Source organism: Oncorhynchus nerka, linkage group LG24 (assembly GCF_034236695.1).
Source record: "Oncorhynchus nerka isolate Pitt River linkage group LG24, Oner_Uvic_2.0, whole genome shotgun sequence".
Classification (NCBI taxonomy): domain Eukaryota; kingdom Metazoa; phylum Chordata; class Actinopteri; order Salmoniformes; family Salmonidae; genus Oncorhynchus; species Oncorhynchus nerka.
The window spans coordinates 31,466,617-31,481,948 of NC_088419.1; the positions used below are offsets into that span (position 1 = coordinate 31,466,617).

The window sequence follows — 15,332 nt, forward strand, 5'->3', positions numbered from 1 at the left end:
GCAATTGTATTTGTATAAAATAATTTTCCAAATGTTTTGAGCTCAGTATTAGTATAATTTATTGTATACAGTCATTTTGGCTCATCTCTATCAAGGGTGCCAATCATTTTGGAGGTGACTGTAGGTTGTACGCCATTTGGTCTGCCTACTTGTAGTCCCAAAACTGAAATAGAGCAGAGACTCAAAGTAGGACAATGCAGATAAGTGGGCCTAGTTTATCTTCAACTCATCTCTGCGAACTGTGGCCCAGAACACAGAGGGAGAAAACCAAACCTTTATGTCCATAGATTGTTCCTGGCTACATACGAAAGCACAAGCTTGATGAAAACCTTGGGAAAATTGTGAATGAATGCTCAAGTTGTGCATTGGGGACATTGCTCGAATTTGGAAGGCTACATCTGCCTTGCAGGGCTGTTGTCCATTAATTACAGTGGGCTCCAAAAGTATTGGGACAGTGACTGTTGTCATTTTGGCTCTGTACTCCAGCACTTTGGATTTCAAATGATACTATTATTTTGAAGGTATTTTCGGGTGAACTTAAAGCACTTTTTGTACATAGTCCCCCCATTTTAGGGGACCAAAAGTATTGGGACAAATTCACTTGTGTAGTAAAGTAGTCAAAAGTTATGTGTTTGGTTCCATATTCCTGGTATGCAATGATTACATCGAGCTTGTTACTAGCACGCAATGATTACATCATGCATCATCAAACTTGTTGAATGCATTGGCTGTCTGTAGAGTCCCAAGCATGATGTAATCATCGCATGCTAGGAATATGGGAATAAATACTAAACCTTTGACTACTCTAATACACATATAAGTGAATTTGTCCCAATACTTTTGGTTCCCTAAAATGGGGGGCTATGTACAAAAAGTGATGTAATTTCTAAACGGTTCACACAATATGAATAAAAATACCATACAATTAAAGGACAAATCCACGGAGAAGTCACTAATTCCTTTAATTTACAATTTTTGTGAAGAAATATTTAATTTTGATGTTATAATAAGGTTGGTAGCAACATGGAAAATCGTAGTTGAAATTTGATGCACCTCAAGTCGACTGCAAAAGCCACAATGGGCTGGCTAGCTAGCTAGCAAATGTGGCTACAAACAATAATAACAAAGCTAATTGGCTGTAAAATCGTCTAAACAAACTACACTATAAATTTAATAGTGAACAATCTCTCCATGTTCAACATCCATATCGATGTGCCTCACAGAGTGGAGTCTAACATTCACAAAGGCAGATATGCTTTTGAGGAGATGGGAAACGTTGCCAACGTTAATGGGCTGCGTGGTGCATTCTGGTCGATTCTTGGACAAGACGTGAATGGGAGTCTTCTGAAATGGGAGTTAACTAACTTGCTATCTGTAGCATCGTATAGTTTTGGAATCGTGACATTACGTACTATCAAGGAAAATAGGCACATTTCTCGACACAAACTCAGCAAAAAAAGAAACGTCCCTTTTTCAGGGGCCTGTCTTTTAAAGATAATTCGTAAAAATCCAAATAACTTCACAAGATCTTCATTGTAAAGGGTTTAAACACTGTTTCCCATGCTTGTTCAATGAACCATAAACAATTAATGAACATGAACCTGTGGAATGGTCGTTAAGACACCTACAGCTTACAGACTGTAGGCAATTAAGGTCACAGTTATGAAAACTAAAGAAGCCTTTCTACTGACTCTGATAAACACCAAAAGAAAGATGCCCAGGGTCCCTGCTCATCTGAGTGAACATGCCTTAGGCATGCTGCAATGAGGCATGAGGACTGCAGATGTGGCCAGGGCAATAAATTGCAATGTCCGTACTCTGAGACCCCTAAGAAAGCGCTACAGGGATACAGGACGGACAGCTGATCATCCTCACAGTGGCAGACCACTTGTAACAACACCTGCACAGGATCGGTACATCCAAACATCACACCTGTGGGACAGGTACAGCATGGCAACAACAATTGCCTGAGTTACACCAGGAACGCACAATCCCTCCATCAGTGCTCAGACTGTCTGCAATAGGCTGAGAGAGGCTGGACTGAGGGCTTGTAGGCCTGTTGTAAGGCAGGTCCTCACCAGACATCACCGGCAACAACGTCGCCTATGAGCAAAAACCCAGCGTCGCTGGACCAGACAGGACTGGCAAAAAATGCTCTTCACTGGCGAGTCGCGGTTTAGTCTCACCAGGGGTGATGATCGGATTCTCATTTATCGTAGAAGGAATGAGCGTTACACCGAGTTCTGTACTCTGGAGCGGGATCAATTTGGAGGTGGAGGGTCCTTCATGGTCTGAGGCGGTGTGTCACAGCATCATCGGACTGAGCCTGTTGTCATTGCAGGCAATCTCAACGCTGTGGGTTACAGGGAAGACATCCTCCTCATGTGGTACCCTTCCTGCATACTCATCCTGACATGACCCTCCAGCATGCCACCAGCCATACTGCTCATTCTGTGCTTGATTTCCTGCAAGACATGAATGTCAGTGTTCTGCCATGGCCTCAATCCCATTGAGCAGGTCTGGGACCTGTTGGATCGGAGGGTGAGGGCTAGGGCCATTCCCCCAGAAATGTCTGGGAACTTGCAGGTGCCTTGGGGGAAGAGTGGGGTAACGTCTCACAGCAAGAACGGGCAAGTTTGGTGCAGTCCATGAAGAGGAGATGCACTGCAGTACTTAATGCAGCTGGTGGCCACACCAGATACTGACTGTTGCTTTTGATTTTGACCCCCCCCCCTTTTGTTCAGGGACACATTCCATTTCTGTTAGTCACATGTCTGTGGAACTTGTTCAGTTTATGTCTCAGTTGTTGAATCTTGATAGGTTCATACAAATATTTACACATGTTATGTTTGCTGAACAAAAACGCAGTTGAAAGTGAGAGGACATTTTATTTTTTTGCTGAGTTTACATTGACTTTGAGAAGGGATTGCGTAACTATTAGCCTAGCGACAACCTGAACGCGATTGGTCGATAGTCTGCTTAGTGGGGCGATTTACGTTCCTTTGTTCATTGGATCTCTTTTCTATGATATCTCAGACAAATGCACCATACAATGCACCCTGGACTAAAGAGGCAAACAAATAGGAATAATGTGCTAGACCTTTAATTACATTACACATTTCTCGAGGTAGGAATATCACAAAAATATCATCAGTGGCTCATTTGAGAGAAGACATCCTCCAGAGTTATGACATTGGCCAGTATTGAAATCTGACATATGTGATAGACGTTTTTGTGATCTAAAAGCTGTATTCCTATGAACTACCAGTGTAGTAAGAGCGATTTAGCACGGTGCTACGTAATACAGGACGGATTTATCACTGTCCGAACGCCAATAACTCGGATACACATGAAAACTTGAAATGACCCAGAGAATCGATAGAACATCACTCAGAGATGCATAAAAACATAGCATTCAAAATGGGTGAACCTTTCATTTAAGGCTGACAATCTGCACTTTCACCAAAGTCATTGTATCATTTCAAATCCAAAGTGCTGGAGTACAGAGCCTAAACAACAACACAATTGTCACTGGCCCAATACTTTTGAAGCTCACTGTAATTAATGGACTTCAGTCCTGCAAGGCAGATGTAGCCTGCCAAATTCGAGCAATGTCCCCAATGCACAACTTGAACATTCTTTCACTAATCTCCCAAGGTTTTAATCAAGCTTGTGCTTTCGTATGTTGCCAGGCAGAATCTATGGCCATAAAGGTTGGTTTTCTTCCTCTGTGTTCTGGGCCGCAGTTCTCAGAGACGAGTTGATGATAATCTAGGCCCCCTTATCTGCACTGTCCTACTTTTGAGTCTCTGCTCTGTTCCCGTTTGGACTATTCATATATCCACTATACTAGATCTACTCTGTTTCTTGTGTCAAGTTGTGTGAGTGTGTTTGCGCTCATATTTTTTATGTTTATGTTGCGTGTTTTTGTGTCTGTGCACACATACCTGTTTAGGTCCGTGTGAATTGTGTGTAAATTAGGTAATTTACTCTCAGGGCCCTGAATGTGGTTGACAAATATGTTGAAATGCTAAATGTGTTTCTGCTTTCAAGAGGAAGTCCCTGTCGTGATGGCTGCAATGGCATGTGAAATGTGTTATTCCCATGGTTCTCAGTCAGAATATATAATTCCCACATTGTGTTATGAGCATTTTATTCCAACTCTACAATTCCCACTAATGTCATGCTTTACGTTACTTTCATAATTCTACCTACCATGTTATTGTTGAGGATGTTCTCAGCTTAAGTAGGCCACGTGATTTATTGGGGTCATGATGATTTAAAACAATATGCTTCCATTACTGTGTTTTATTCTCAACTCCTCTGTGCTCCCGGTCTCTTGCATGGACTTAACAATGGTGGAAACTCAGTCCAGCCGATGCTGACACCAATCATTTGAGATTGTACAAGTGCACCCTTCTGAAAAAGGGTGGAGAATTTGGACACAGCCCTAGTGGAAGACTCTAACTGACCAAACACATACTCTCTTCTCCTCTTTTTAGGAACAAGAGGAGAACAAAGGTGCAACCAGCTGGCCAGAGTATTACATTGACCAGCTCAATTCCATGGCTGCCGTAAGTAATGACTCCTTGTCATTCTTTACTCTAGGTCTCTTGACTATGATTTTGTATCCATCTCTATCATTGACACTTCCAAAGTGAGTGTAGAGTCTACTGTGGTACTGAATTTCACTTTCACACTCCTTAAACAGATCTGGAAGAGGCTTGACTGTCAATATAAACATTTCACTTTATCATTTACATGCTTGATATCAGTGATCCTAAAACCTGATATGCAGTATGCAGGTTTATGTCCCAGCTTAGTGGCATCACACCTGATTCTACTGAGCTGGGACTAAAGCAGTTGAATACACTGCGACGATGAATGGCTAAAAGCTACGGGTGGCCGTCCTATTTGCTGTCGCTGCGGTGTGTTATAGGGACCACTCGGTTGCACTCGGCCGTCCATGGTTCTGGTGTGTGTTTCCCATAAAATGTGCATTACTGCAGCTCTCCAAGAGCAGGATGGAGGATCACTGTGTCTATATCAACTTTTGCACTGATTTGAGATTATCCTTGATTGAAACCTGATCGGGTAATAAAAAGCATGTGCAGTAACGTAAATGATTCCTAAATTCTCAATAAAAGAGATTGTACTGTACTCTAACCTCAAAACAATGTAACAAACAACTGCAAACAGTTATAATTACATCGGTAATCTGTAGCTCCTCAGATCAATCCTGAATCAGATTAATTCTGCATTCATGTTAGATTCAAATGTAACCGCAATTGTCAGCATTTTAACTCCTGGCACGTGCTATGTTGATATGTTTTTGGTAATACTATTGCAGTTTTGGCAGGTGCAAGAGGTTCTGGGTAAGTTCCAAAGAAAGACAGGCAATATCTAGCACAGACATGCCTCAGGCCTAGACACATCCAGCCGACTCAACTATCTAGAACTGTTCCTTTTGTATTCAAACAGCCGAGCAAAAACCTGGCACAGATTCGAGACCTTTCTCCTTTATCTGAATGGCACGTTCTCCACTACACTTCATTTATAATAAAAGCCACTGAACACAGAAATTGCTGGCACATGCTGGGATGCTTGTTATCGGATACAAACATGGAGTCCCTTTCAGGTGCTTGTTCCCCAGCTGTTCCATACGCTTGATAAGCAGCATAGGTTTTTAGCTGCACATGTGCAAACAGCGTAAAGCAAAACATTACTTTCCAGTCAGAAATAGTATCTTTTAAAGCCACAGTCTATAAGATTTCCAGTAATTAAATACATAAATTATACACATTGATTTTGAATATGACTTACAGTACAAATACTTTCATCAGTTCAGTACAACTTTCCTACCTTTTTATGTAACCAAATAACGAAAGACCTGTTACTTCACGTTTTACTTAATGTTTTTCTTGTATTTATGTATGAACCGAATCATGCTTAAACAGGAATGTTGCTGTCACAGAATGTCATACGTCGAGCACTACAGATAATCTGTATCATGCCAATATCACGGGATGCATTTGCTCTATTGTCTCTGTTTCCTATTGGTACTATTCACAGTTAGTGTGGCTTGAAAATACAGCACCTGGCTCAAGGAGCAGTCTAACAAATTCACGGCATTTGACATGTTCTAACAGCTTTGGTGACGCTATATTTATGTTGCACAGAGGAAGACACTCCTTGCCCTGGAGAAGGAAGATGAGGAGGAGAGGAACAAAACGATAGAGAGCCTGAAGACTGCTTTGCGGACGCAACCCATGAGGTGCCCTGGCTCTCAAACTTCCATACACTTCACTGTACGGTGCATACACTCGCTAAAGAAACTCATTTAAATAGACTTATATACACACATCCTCTTCAAAAATGACCTGTAGCTACCAATAAACACAGGAGGGAACAGGATTGTTTTCTGAAATGAATTTCATATACAAACGCTCACAGACACACACACACACCCTTCTCTCTATTTCCATGCACTCTTCCTTCATTTTTTTTTGTACTCTCATAGAATATACTCATAGCACACCAGCGCTTTGAATTACAACAACTGAAATAACAGGGCCCTACAGGGAGTAATTGCCATTGGAGTTACAGACCTATAGAAGTGTATATGCAGGGCAGAATGAACAACAGCGGCCCAGTAATTCATCACTGTACTGTAGATGGCTAGGCTGGAACACCACTCTTGGATATTGTCACACATGTCATAAATGATATGGTCCCTCTGCTGCGCTAGTTACAGTACCAATGCTATGTGGAGCAGTTATGTAACTGCTCTTAATAAAAGTAGGCTTTATTATTCTAACGCTTCAGGCAGTCCTTCCCAGAACACCTAATCTTTCATTCAAATCACCTATTATGTCGTTAATCATACTTACTGCTGTGGGGCAGTAACCTGGGTAGCGTTCATTGCAACGTAAAATGTATTGAAATGGAAAATGAAGATGAGTGTTTCTTATTGGCCAAGTCCAGGTAGACCCCTCCCTGTTTGTCTGTTTCTTCCGTTTGGTGCCTAATGAACACGACCCAGATTGATCTGCTGATTGAACATATGGTGTCCCTCTGGCTGCATTGTGTGTAGCATGTTTTTTTGTCTCTTTCACATTAGTGTGTGTTGCACCGTTTAATGACCCTGTGCGACCTGAAGATCAGGTGTCAGAATTTCACCCCCAGGGGTTATGGTGGCACTTGGTCACTTACTGGCCTTTTATTTCTTCAGGTCTTTGTTTTTTAACAACTTTGATAACACACTCACAGAGGTTGACCATTTTCTCAGCATGTTAGACCTAATTACTATTTTGGGTATTTCCAGTGCTTAGGATTGTAGTCTTTATACCCTATTTCAAGTGGAAGTAATGACAAATTCTACATGAGATCCCATAGAGTAGCCTCTTTCCTCCAACTGGCAACTGGCACTTGCACTTTTAACTTAGTTTTTTAAAATTGATATCCCCATTTCCACTTGACCTTCCTCAGGTTTGTGACTAGGTTCATTGACCTAGATGGCCTGACCTGTATCCTCAACTTCCTGAAGACCATGGATTATGAGACGACCGAGTCGCAGATCCACACCTCGCTCATCGGCTGCATCAAGGCCCTAATGAACAACTCCCAGGGGCGCGCCCACGTGCTCTCGCACTCTGAAAGCATCAACATCATCGCCCAGAGTTTGGCCACCGAGAACGTCAAGACCAAGGTGGCGGTGCTGGAGATCATGGGCGCTGTGTGCCTTGTGCCTGGCGGGCATCGGAAGATCCTGGAGGCCATGCTGCACTACCAGCGCTTCGCCTGTGAGAGGACGCGCTTCCAGGTGGGCAAGGGGAGGGTTATTAATTAATATTTTAGTCACCGTTAGCAACCGATCCCCTTAGTTGTATTGGATAAACATTCAGTACCATTTAATATTGTAACACTTTGAAAAGGGTATGGTAGTAGGTGCCAGGCGCACCAGTTTGTGTCAAGAACTGCAACGCTGCTGGGTTTTTCCTACTCAACAGTTTCCCTAGTGTATCAAGAATGGTCCTCCACCCAAACAACAACCAACCAACTTGACACTACTGTGGGATACATTGGAGTCAACATGGGCCAGCATCCCTGTAGAACACTTTAGACACCTTGTAGAGTCCATGCCCTGGTGAATTGAGGCTTTTCTGAGGGCAAAAGGGGGTGCAACTCTATATTAGGAAGGTGTTCCTAATGTTTTGAACACTCAGTGTATAGTTGACACCCAATTATAGGTATTCATTTCAGTGCTTGAATAATGTAATATTTCCTTTAAACATCCGCCCTTTATTCAAATAACCTGATTGGCTGGCCATTTGTAACAGTAAATGCTTTACATTGGCTAAAGTGGTTTGGCTCCAATGGTTTGTGCAACTTTGTGTCTGCAATATAAATTGTCTCTACAATACGATTGCTCTCTGAACGACGAGCCATATCTGTGGTCATCTCCTCTCCTTCACCACCCAGACCCTGCTGAATGATCTGGACCGGAGTACGGGTCGGTACCGGGATGAGGTCAACCTGAAGACAGCCATCATGTCCTTTATCAATGCTGTCCTCAGCCAAGGTGCCGGAGAGGTAAAATTAGCCGTCAACCTCTGCATCGCTTGTCTCCTAACTCCACACTTGCACCATAGTTCAATTTGATTTTCTCTTCAATCGAACTTGTGCTGCACCTCAATCTGATTTAACACCTACTTTTGGTCCTCCATCTTGTTATGTTCCCAGGCCAGTTTAGAGTTCCGCATCCACCTCCGTTACGAGTTCCTGATGCTCGGAATTCAGCCAGTCATTGATAAACTTCGCTCCCATGACAACTCCACGTTAGACCGGTGAGTTGGAGCCCAGTTCCCGTTAACCTGAATTGTGACACGAGTCCCTTTTCTCTCTTGATCTCTGACTATACATGCCCCTATTCATTTTACTTCATCTCCCCCAGGCATTTGGATTACTTTGAAATGCTGCGCAATGAGGACGAGTTAACTATGTCGCGACGTTTTGAGTCGGTAAGTAAAAACTTCTGGTTTCATTCCTGAATTCCATCGTCGGTTGTGCATGATAAGGACTGTGACTTGTCAACGTGTTCTCTGTTCCCAGGTGCACATAGACACTAAAAGTGCTTCCCAGGTATTTGACCTCATCCGGAAGAAGATGAACCACACTGACGCATACCCTCACTTTATCTCCGTCCTGCACCACTGTCTCCTCATGCCTCGTAAGTGCTCCCTGCCGCATTCCTGACCTGCTGCTAATGTTGACCCCGGTCAGTAAGAATCTTTGATAGTTGCCCAGAATATTGTGTTTCCCTATTCCTGTCAGTGGAGGCTGCTGAGGGGAGGATGCCTCATAATAATGGCTGGAATGGAGCGAATGAAATGGCATCAAACACATGGAAACCATATGTTTGATGTATTTTCTACCATTCCACGTGTTCTGCTCCGGCCATTACCACGAGCCCGTCCTCCCCAATTAAGGTGCCAGCCAACCTCATGATTCCAGTAGAGCTGACCCGCTGTCTTCTTCCTGCTAGCTGTGCGTGTGTGTGGGGGTGCAGGTGTGTGGGTGTGCATGTGTCTGTGCACTTTGAATTCATTTTTATCTGTATGACGATTTGTCAGCAAACCAAGATGGCATCTTGCCGTCTAGCCACACTATGTATAAATCAATTGTGGAAACCTCTTTCTGTCCTTAGTTAAATATCTACTTGTGCAGAGAGGCCTCTTCTACTCGACGACATCTCTGTAACGGCTGTATTTGATGATCTCACTGTCCCCCCCCCCCCCAGATAAAAGGAGTGGGAACACGGTGCAGTATTGGCTGCTGCTGGACCGCATCGTCCAGCAGATGGTCCTGCAGAACGACAAAGGCCACGACCCCGACGTCACGCCACTTGAGAACTTCAATGTTAAGAACGTGGTGCGGATGTGAGTGCTCTCTGTGTAACCCCTTAAGATGACGAGGGAGAGAGGGAGCACGCCCTGCTCGAGCGCAACTGACTGGGATGAGCTGGGATGATATAGGCCTAGGAAAGACATGAAAATTCGTAATTGAACTGTCAAATGAAATCATTTCCAAACTGACCCTCCAATCAATACTTCAATACTGTAGGGAACCTCAGTCCCTTGGAGGCTTCTTATAAAATGTATTTAAAATCTGTTAGTCTGCACTGCTTCAGTATGAAAACTGTATTTTAATTCCCATAATAGCAATGAGCTCAGCTCCATTTCCACAGGATTGATAGTTTGCATGTTGCCTTTCACATAAGTCAATGCATCAGTCATAGAATGCTCTCATTGAGGACCCTCCAGTAACTTTGTTTGTGTGTCTCTGCTTACAGGCTGGTCAATGAAAATGAGGTCAAGCAGTGGAAAGAGCAGGCGGAGAAAATGCGAAAAGGTCAGTTTCATGTTTTGAGTTGCTTCTTTGTGAAACACTGCCCTTTGGCTCTATTGCACGTTTTTAAAAAGACCACAAAGACATCGACAGCATGTAATTTACACTTCACATGGAAGGGATTGACTACTTTCAGTATGTACAAATAATACAAATTGGCAGGGATGGTTTTTCAGAGGATGCCAATTAAATGGTACCGTTCTACACAGTTGTGAAGCTCTGAATGTGTTCAAGCTTTATGCTTATCAGGTGAATTGGACTGCTGTGGATATGAATATAGCTGCTTGCTGGTCTACCAACACAAGATTTGAACTTTTTATTGTGTATTCGTGTCTCTTGTAGCTCACTATTGGATTTGTAGTCTTTGAAGAGTCCTCTACCTCACCAGTTGCACATTGATCCAGTCACTGCCTACTATTGGCCCATATGTTACCCTGCCCATGTTAGATCTATCAGAAATAACAGCAGACAACCATCTTCTGAGCCACCCTGTGGTCCCATGGGTTGATCGCAACAAAGATTGTGATTTAACATTTCAACACGGTCAACTCAGGAAATGATTAGAAAATGATCATAGAAAGGAATTGGTGATATCCAAATGTCCTAATTGAATTGAGTTGAACCGAACCTGTTCACACTCACAACATAACCTCCAACCCCATCGGGCAGAGCACCACGAGCTCCAGCAGAAGTTTGAGAAGAAGGAGCGCGAGTGTGACGCCAAGACCCAGGAGAAGGAGGACATGATGCAGACCCTCAACAAGATGAAGGAGAAGCTAGAGAAGGAGAGCACCGAGCACAAGGCAGTCAAGCAGCAAGTGGCTGACCTCTCTCTCCAGCTCCACGACCTCAGCTCTGTAAGTCACCCCTCAACTCCTTCAGACTTGTACACTTAATGTAGATTCATGTAGATGTATGTTTCATCAAGATTCATTTACTGTTATTAGATTTACCGTACATTATAGAAGGCGCCTAAAGTAAATTACTGCATGGGTCTCTGATGCAACCAATGTTACGACATCAAATTGAAAGAGAACGATAAGCTAAGGGTTGAAATACGATTCATTAAGATAAGTGATGGTGCATTGTCTTTATCTGTGTATTTTCCCCCAACATTTCCAGAGACCGATCGCCAGTGTCCCAGGCGGTCCCCCCTTCATCCCTGGCCCCCCTGGTGGACCTCTCCCACCCCCTCCCCCAGGAGGCATAATGCTCCTCCCCCACCACCCCCAGGGGGTATGATGCCCCCTCCACCACCCCCACCTCCAGGTGGTCCCCCGCCTCCTTTTGGACGGCCACCCATGGGAGGGATACCTCCTCCCCCTGGGGCACCCCTGGGGTCCACTCTCAAGAAGAAGAACATCCCCCAGCCATCCAACCCACTCAAATCTTTCAACTGGGCCAAGCTGGCTGAGGTGAGAGTGCATGGGTTTGAACAGGGTCATGTTCATAAGAGATCAAACAGAAGTCAACGGACTGAAACAGGGAGAGACTACCTAGACTTGTCCAATAAGGAACACTCGTTTCTGTTCCTTTGCAAAACGTTTTAAAACAGTTTCTGTTGCGTGCCCTAAAGAACATGACCCCGGTAATTCCCTACAGAGTCAATTTGACCTCCTCTTTGTCATCATTGATAGCGACAGGGAAATGTTAGTCTGTAAAACCTGCAGACAATATTTTGATCCCTGAAAGTTTCAGTTTAGTTAGGGAGAATGTTACTTTTTTCCCCCCAGTTATTCAAGTGCACTTAGAATGGGGAACCAGCCTTGGTGATTGAACTATGGCTGCTGGAGATTGCTTACAGAACATAATGAGGATACTGAAAGCCAGGGTTGGGGTCAATTCCATCTCAAATCAGTCATTTCAGGAGGTGAACTGAAATGTTCCTCTTTGCTTGGAATTTCAGTTTATTTCGTTGAATTGGAATGGAATTGACCCTGACCCTTCTGAAAGCACCACCTCAAAAAATGTAAATAGAATTATCCCACTCTCCATCCCAGAATAAGTTGGAGGGCACTGTATGGACAGAAGTGGACGACGGGAAGGTTTTCAAAATCCTCGACCTGGAGGACATTGAGAAGACCTTCTCCGCCTACCAGAGGCAACAGGTACTGTACTACGGCCAAGTGTTCACGCTGGTCCTGCTGATGAAGAGAACAGTTTTATAGAGCCACCAACATGTATCCATCCTCCACCCTTTTTCTACTTATTCCCTTCTCGTTATAGATAAATCACCAATACAAAACATGACTTCACTCATGCTGATTATTTGCCATCTCACAAATGTAGAGTAATACCATATTGTTTGGCTAGTGTGCAGTTTACTGGCATTTGGCACTACTAAATAACATAAAAGCCTTGCATGTATGAATAACAGAAATACAAAAGAGCACTGACTACTTAGCGTACACTGTCATAAACTTTTTATGATGCTAGAGTATCAATGTAAAAGATCTTCAAGATCATCAGACACGTAAAGATTGAGTTTGGCCTTTAGTGCCTGCAGCTTAGTATTACCTAATACCACAACACTCTGATGTTTGTGGGATGAACAGATCACCATATTGTCGTCAGGGGAAACATAGGGACTTTTGTGTTAACAAACATTTGCAGACATTGTCTTGACGAAATTGGACCCAGGGCTACTAAAAGCATCAGCTAGTTAGCACATAAGCCACAAACACAGGGAATAGCTCTTATCTCACTACTCAATGGCCCTCTGTATGGAATGCAAATCTGCTTGAGTTCACCTTGATCATACCAATGCAAGAGATTTAGTCACAATGTAGCCTAGGTTTTCATTCTGCGCTATTTAAATCAGGGGTGTCAAGCAATGAGGCCCAACATCTGATTTAATATGGCCTCCCCTTCGCTAGTTTCTTTGCATGTTTGAAAATGTTTTATTTGAATGTAGTTTAAAAAAAAAATCTAATAACATCAGTGAATTCATAGTTAAGGATCTGTTGTAGATGAGGCCGCTCTCACATTTGCCTTAACATTTTGACATCCCTGGTCTAAATGAACATTATGACAAACGTATCATGCTCAACTGACTCCAATGTTGCCACATTTGTTTTGCCTGTGACTCACGCTAACACCCGCACCTCATGATCAGCTCACACGCATGCACGCAAACACACATACATTTGGCAATTCCCCAGCCCCCATACGACACCCATCTCTTATGGCCCATCAGCCTTTGCTTGCCTAGGCCAGTCACACTCCCACTTCACTCATCACTGATGTCCCGTATGAGCTTGTTTCTATTTGTTTGTTTGTTTTGGCCTGGATTCACCCAACTGCGCTATCATTATAACGAGTGCCCACATCTTCCTTGCTTCTTGCCTGCGTTCTAGGACTTCTTTATGGTCAATAACAGCAAACAGGTGAGTTCATTCATTTCCACACCCAAAATGGTGTGGCACTTTTTTCATCCTCCTCTTCTATCATTTAGAACATTTTGCTTTCCTTATCTTATCCTCTTGACATCTTCATCCTCTTGAAAATATATATATCTTCAGTAGACACATGAAGAAATAATTATAGCTTATGGTTTCCATAAATCAACAACATCCTTTTGTACATTGCAGTAGTTTAGGCTTAGAAACGGTTCTTTTTTTCCTGTGAAGGAAATACCCTCTTATTTTAAAGTATGTCAAAAAAAATCCCAACCCCTCTTCATGAGAATGTCCATTCACTCTTAATGCAACTTGTCTTTTTTAAATGTAGTGTATGTCTGTGTCTGTTAATGTGTTCGCACACGTAGGTGCCTGTGTCTGTTACTGTGTTCGCACACGTAGGTGCCTGTGTCTGTTACTGTGTTCGCACACGTAGGTGTCTGTGTCTGTTACTGTGTTCGCACACGTAGGTGCCTGTGTCTGTTACTGTGTTCGCACACGTAGGTGTCTGTGTCTGTTACTGTGTTCGCACACGTAGGTGTCTGTGTCTGTTACTGTGTTCGCACACGTAGGTGCCTGTGTCTGTTACTGTGTTCGCACACGTAGGTGCCTGTGTCTGTATTCCTCCATGTATTCGCTTGTTTTTCTTGTCTGTCTTCATAAGTTTGTGTCTCGTATCTGTGCGTTTGTCTTTCTTTACTTTTTATGTATGTGTGTAATGTATTCCTCCTGTTGCTCCTAGTTCAGATACCTACCATTCTGAAATGCCTCTCCTCTGAACGACTCTCCACAGAAAGAGAGTGAGGATTCGGACTCCTTGAGCTCCAAGAAGGTCAAGGAGCTCTCGGTCATCGATGGCCGCCGAGCCCAGAACTGTAATATCCTCCTGTTGCGGTGAGTGTGTGAATACTGGCAGTCAGAAACTGGGCCATGCTATTAAGGTCATTTCCTGTTCTGATGAGAGTAACATATTAGCACTGCAATGTCATATGCTGTTGATGGGAAATACTTTTTGTCTAATTATGATTTGATCCTGATGTCAGTGAGTAGGCTTTCTTCTTTGTGTCATTCTTCTCTTTCAATGCAGGCTCCAGTGAATCATGGGACTTTATCTCATAATCAAAACATTCTCTCTTTCTTTACACAAGGCTAGTCTTGAGAATCCGGAACTAAACTATTGCGTAATTGCGTCAGATGGTCGATTTAGGTATGAGGGAATATGTATGAGAGAAGATACTAATGAGACTAGCAAAGTCTCCACCCCCCGAAACGGAAACTCTCAGCCAAAGCCCCCTTTTGATAAATGTTCATTTTACAGAGAAAGTTTCAAGTTCTACAAAAACTTTTCCTGAAAAACATGCTACAATATTGCAGCATATTGATGATTACATCATCACTAATGTGTGGTTAGTTGGCAGATTGTTTTGCCCCAATGCAATGTGTAGAAGGAGTCATGCTTGTGCTACTGCAAAATCCTAAATTGCAACAGATAAAATTAGCCTACAAAATATATGTAAACATTTGTTC

At 43.1% G+C, this 15,332-nt stretch overlaps 1 protein-coding gene across 1 annotated transcript in view; it reads left to right on the plus strand.

Annotated features, from left to right (window-relative positions):
• LOC115107854 (disheveled-associated activator of morphogenesis 1-like) overlaps window positions 1-15,332 on the plus strand; it is a 119,821-nt gene that overhangs the window by 82,452 nt on the left and 22,037 nt on the right. The window contains 15 exon segments of the mRNA XM_029631543.2: window positions 4,503-4,574; window positions 6,180-6,274; window positions 7,489-7,822; window positions 8,482-8,592; window positions 8,743-8,846; window positions 8,954-9,020; window positions 9,112-9,229; window positions 9,800-9,938; window positions 10,352-10,410; window positions 11,077-11,264; window positions 11,530-11,616; window positions 11,619-11,822; window positions 12,408-12,515; window positions 13,764-13,793; window positions 14,599-14,699. Of these exon segments, the coding sequence (XP_029487403.2) occupies window positions 4,503-4,574; window positions 6,180-6,274; window positions 7,489-7,822; window positions 8,482-8,592; window positions 8,743-8,846; window positions 8,954-9,020; window positions 9,112-9,229; window positions 9,800-9,938; window positions 10,352-10,410; window positions 11,077-11,264; window positions 11,530-11,616; window positions 11,619-11,822; window positions 12,408-12,515; window positions 13,764-13,793; window positions 14,599-14,699 (1,817 nt within the window).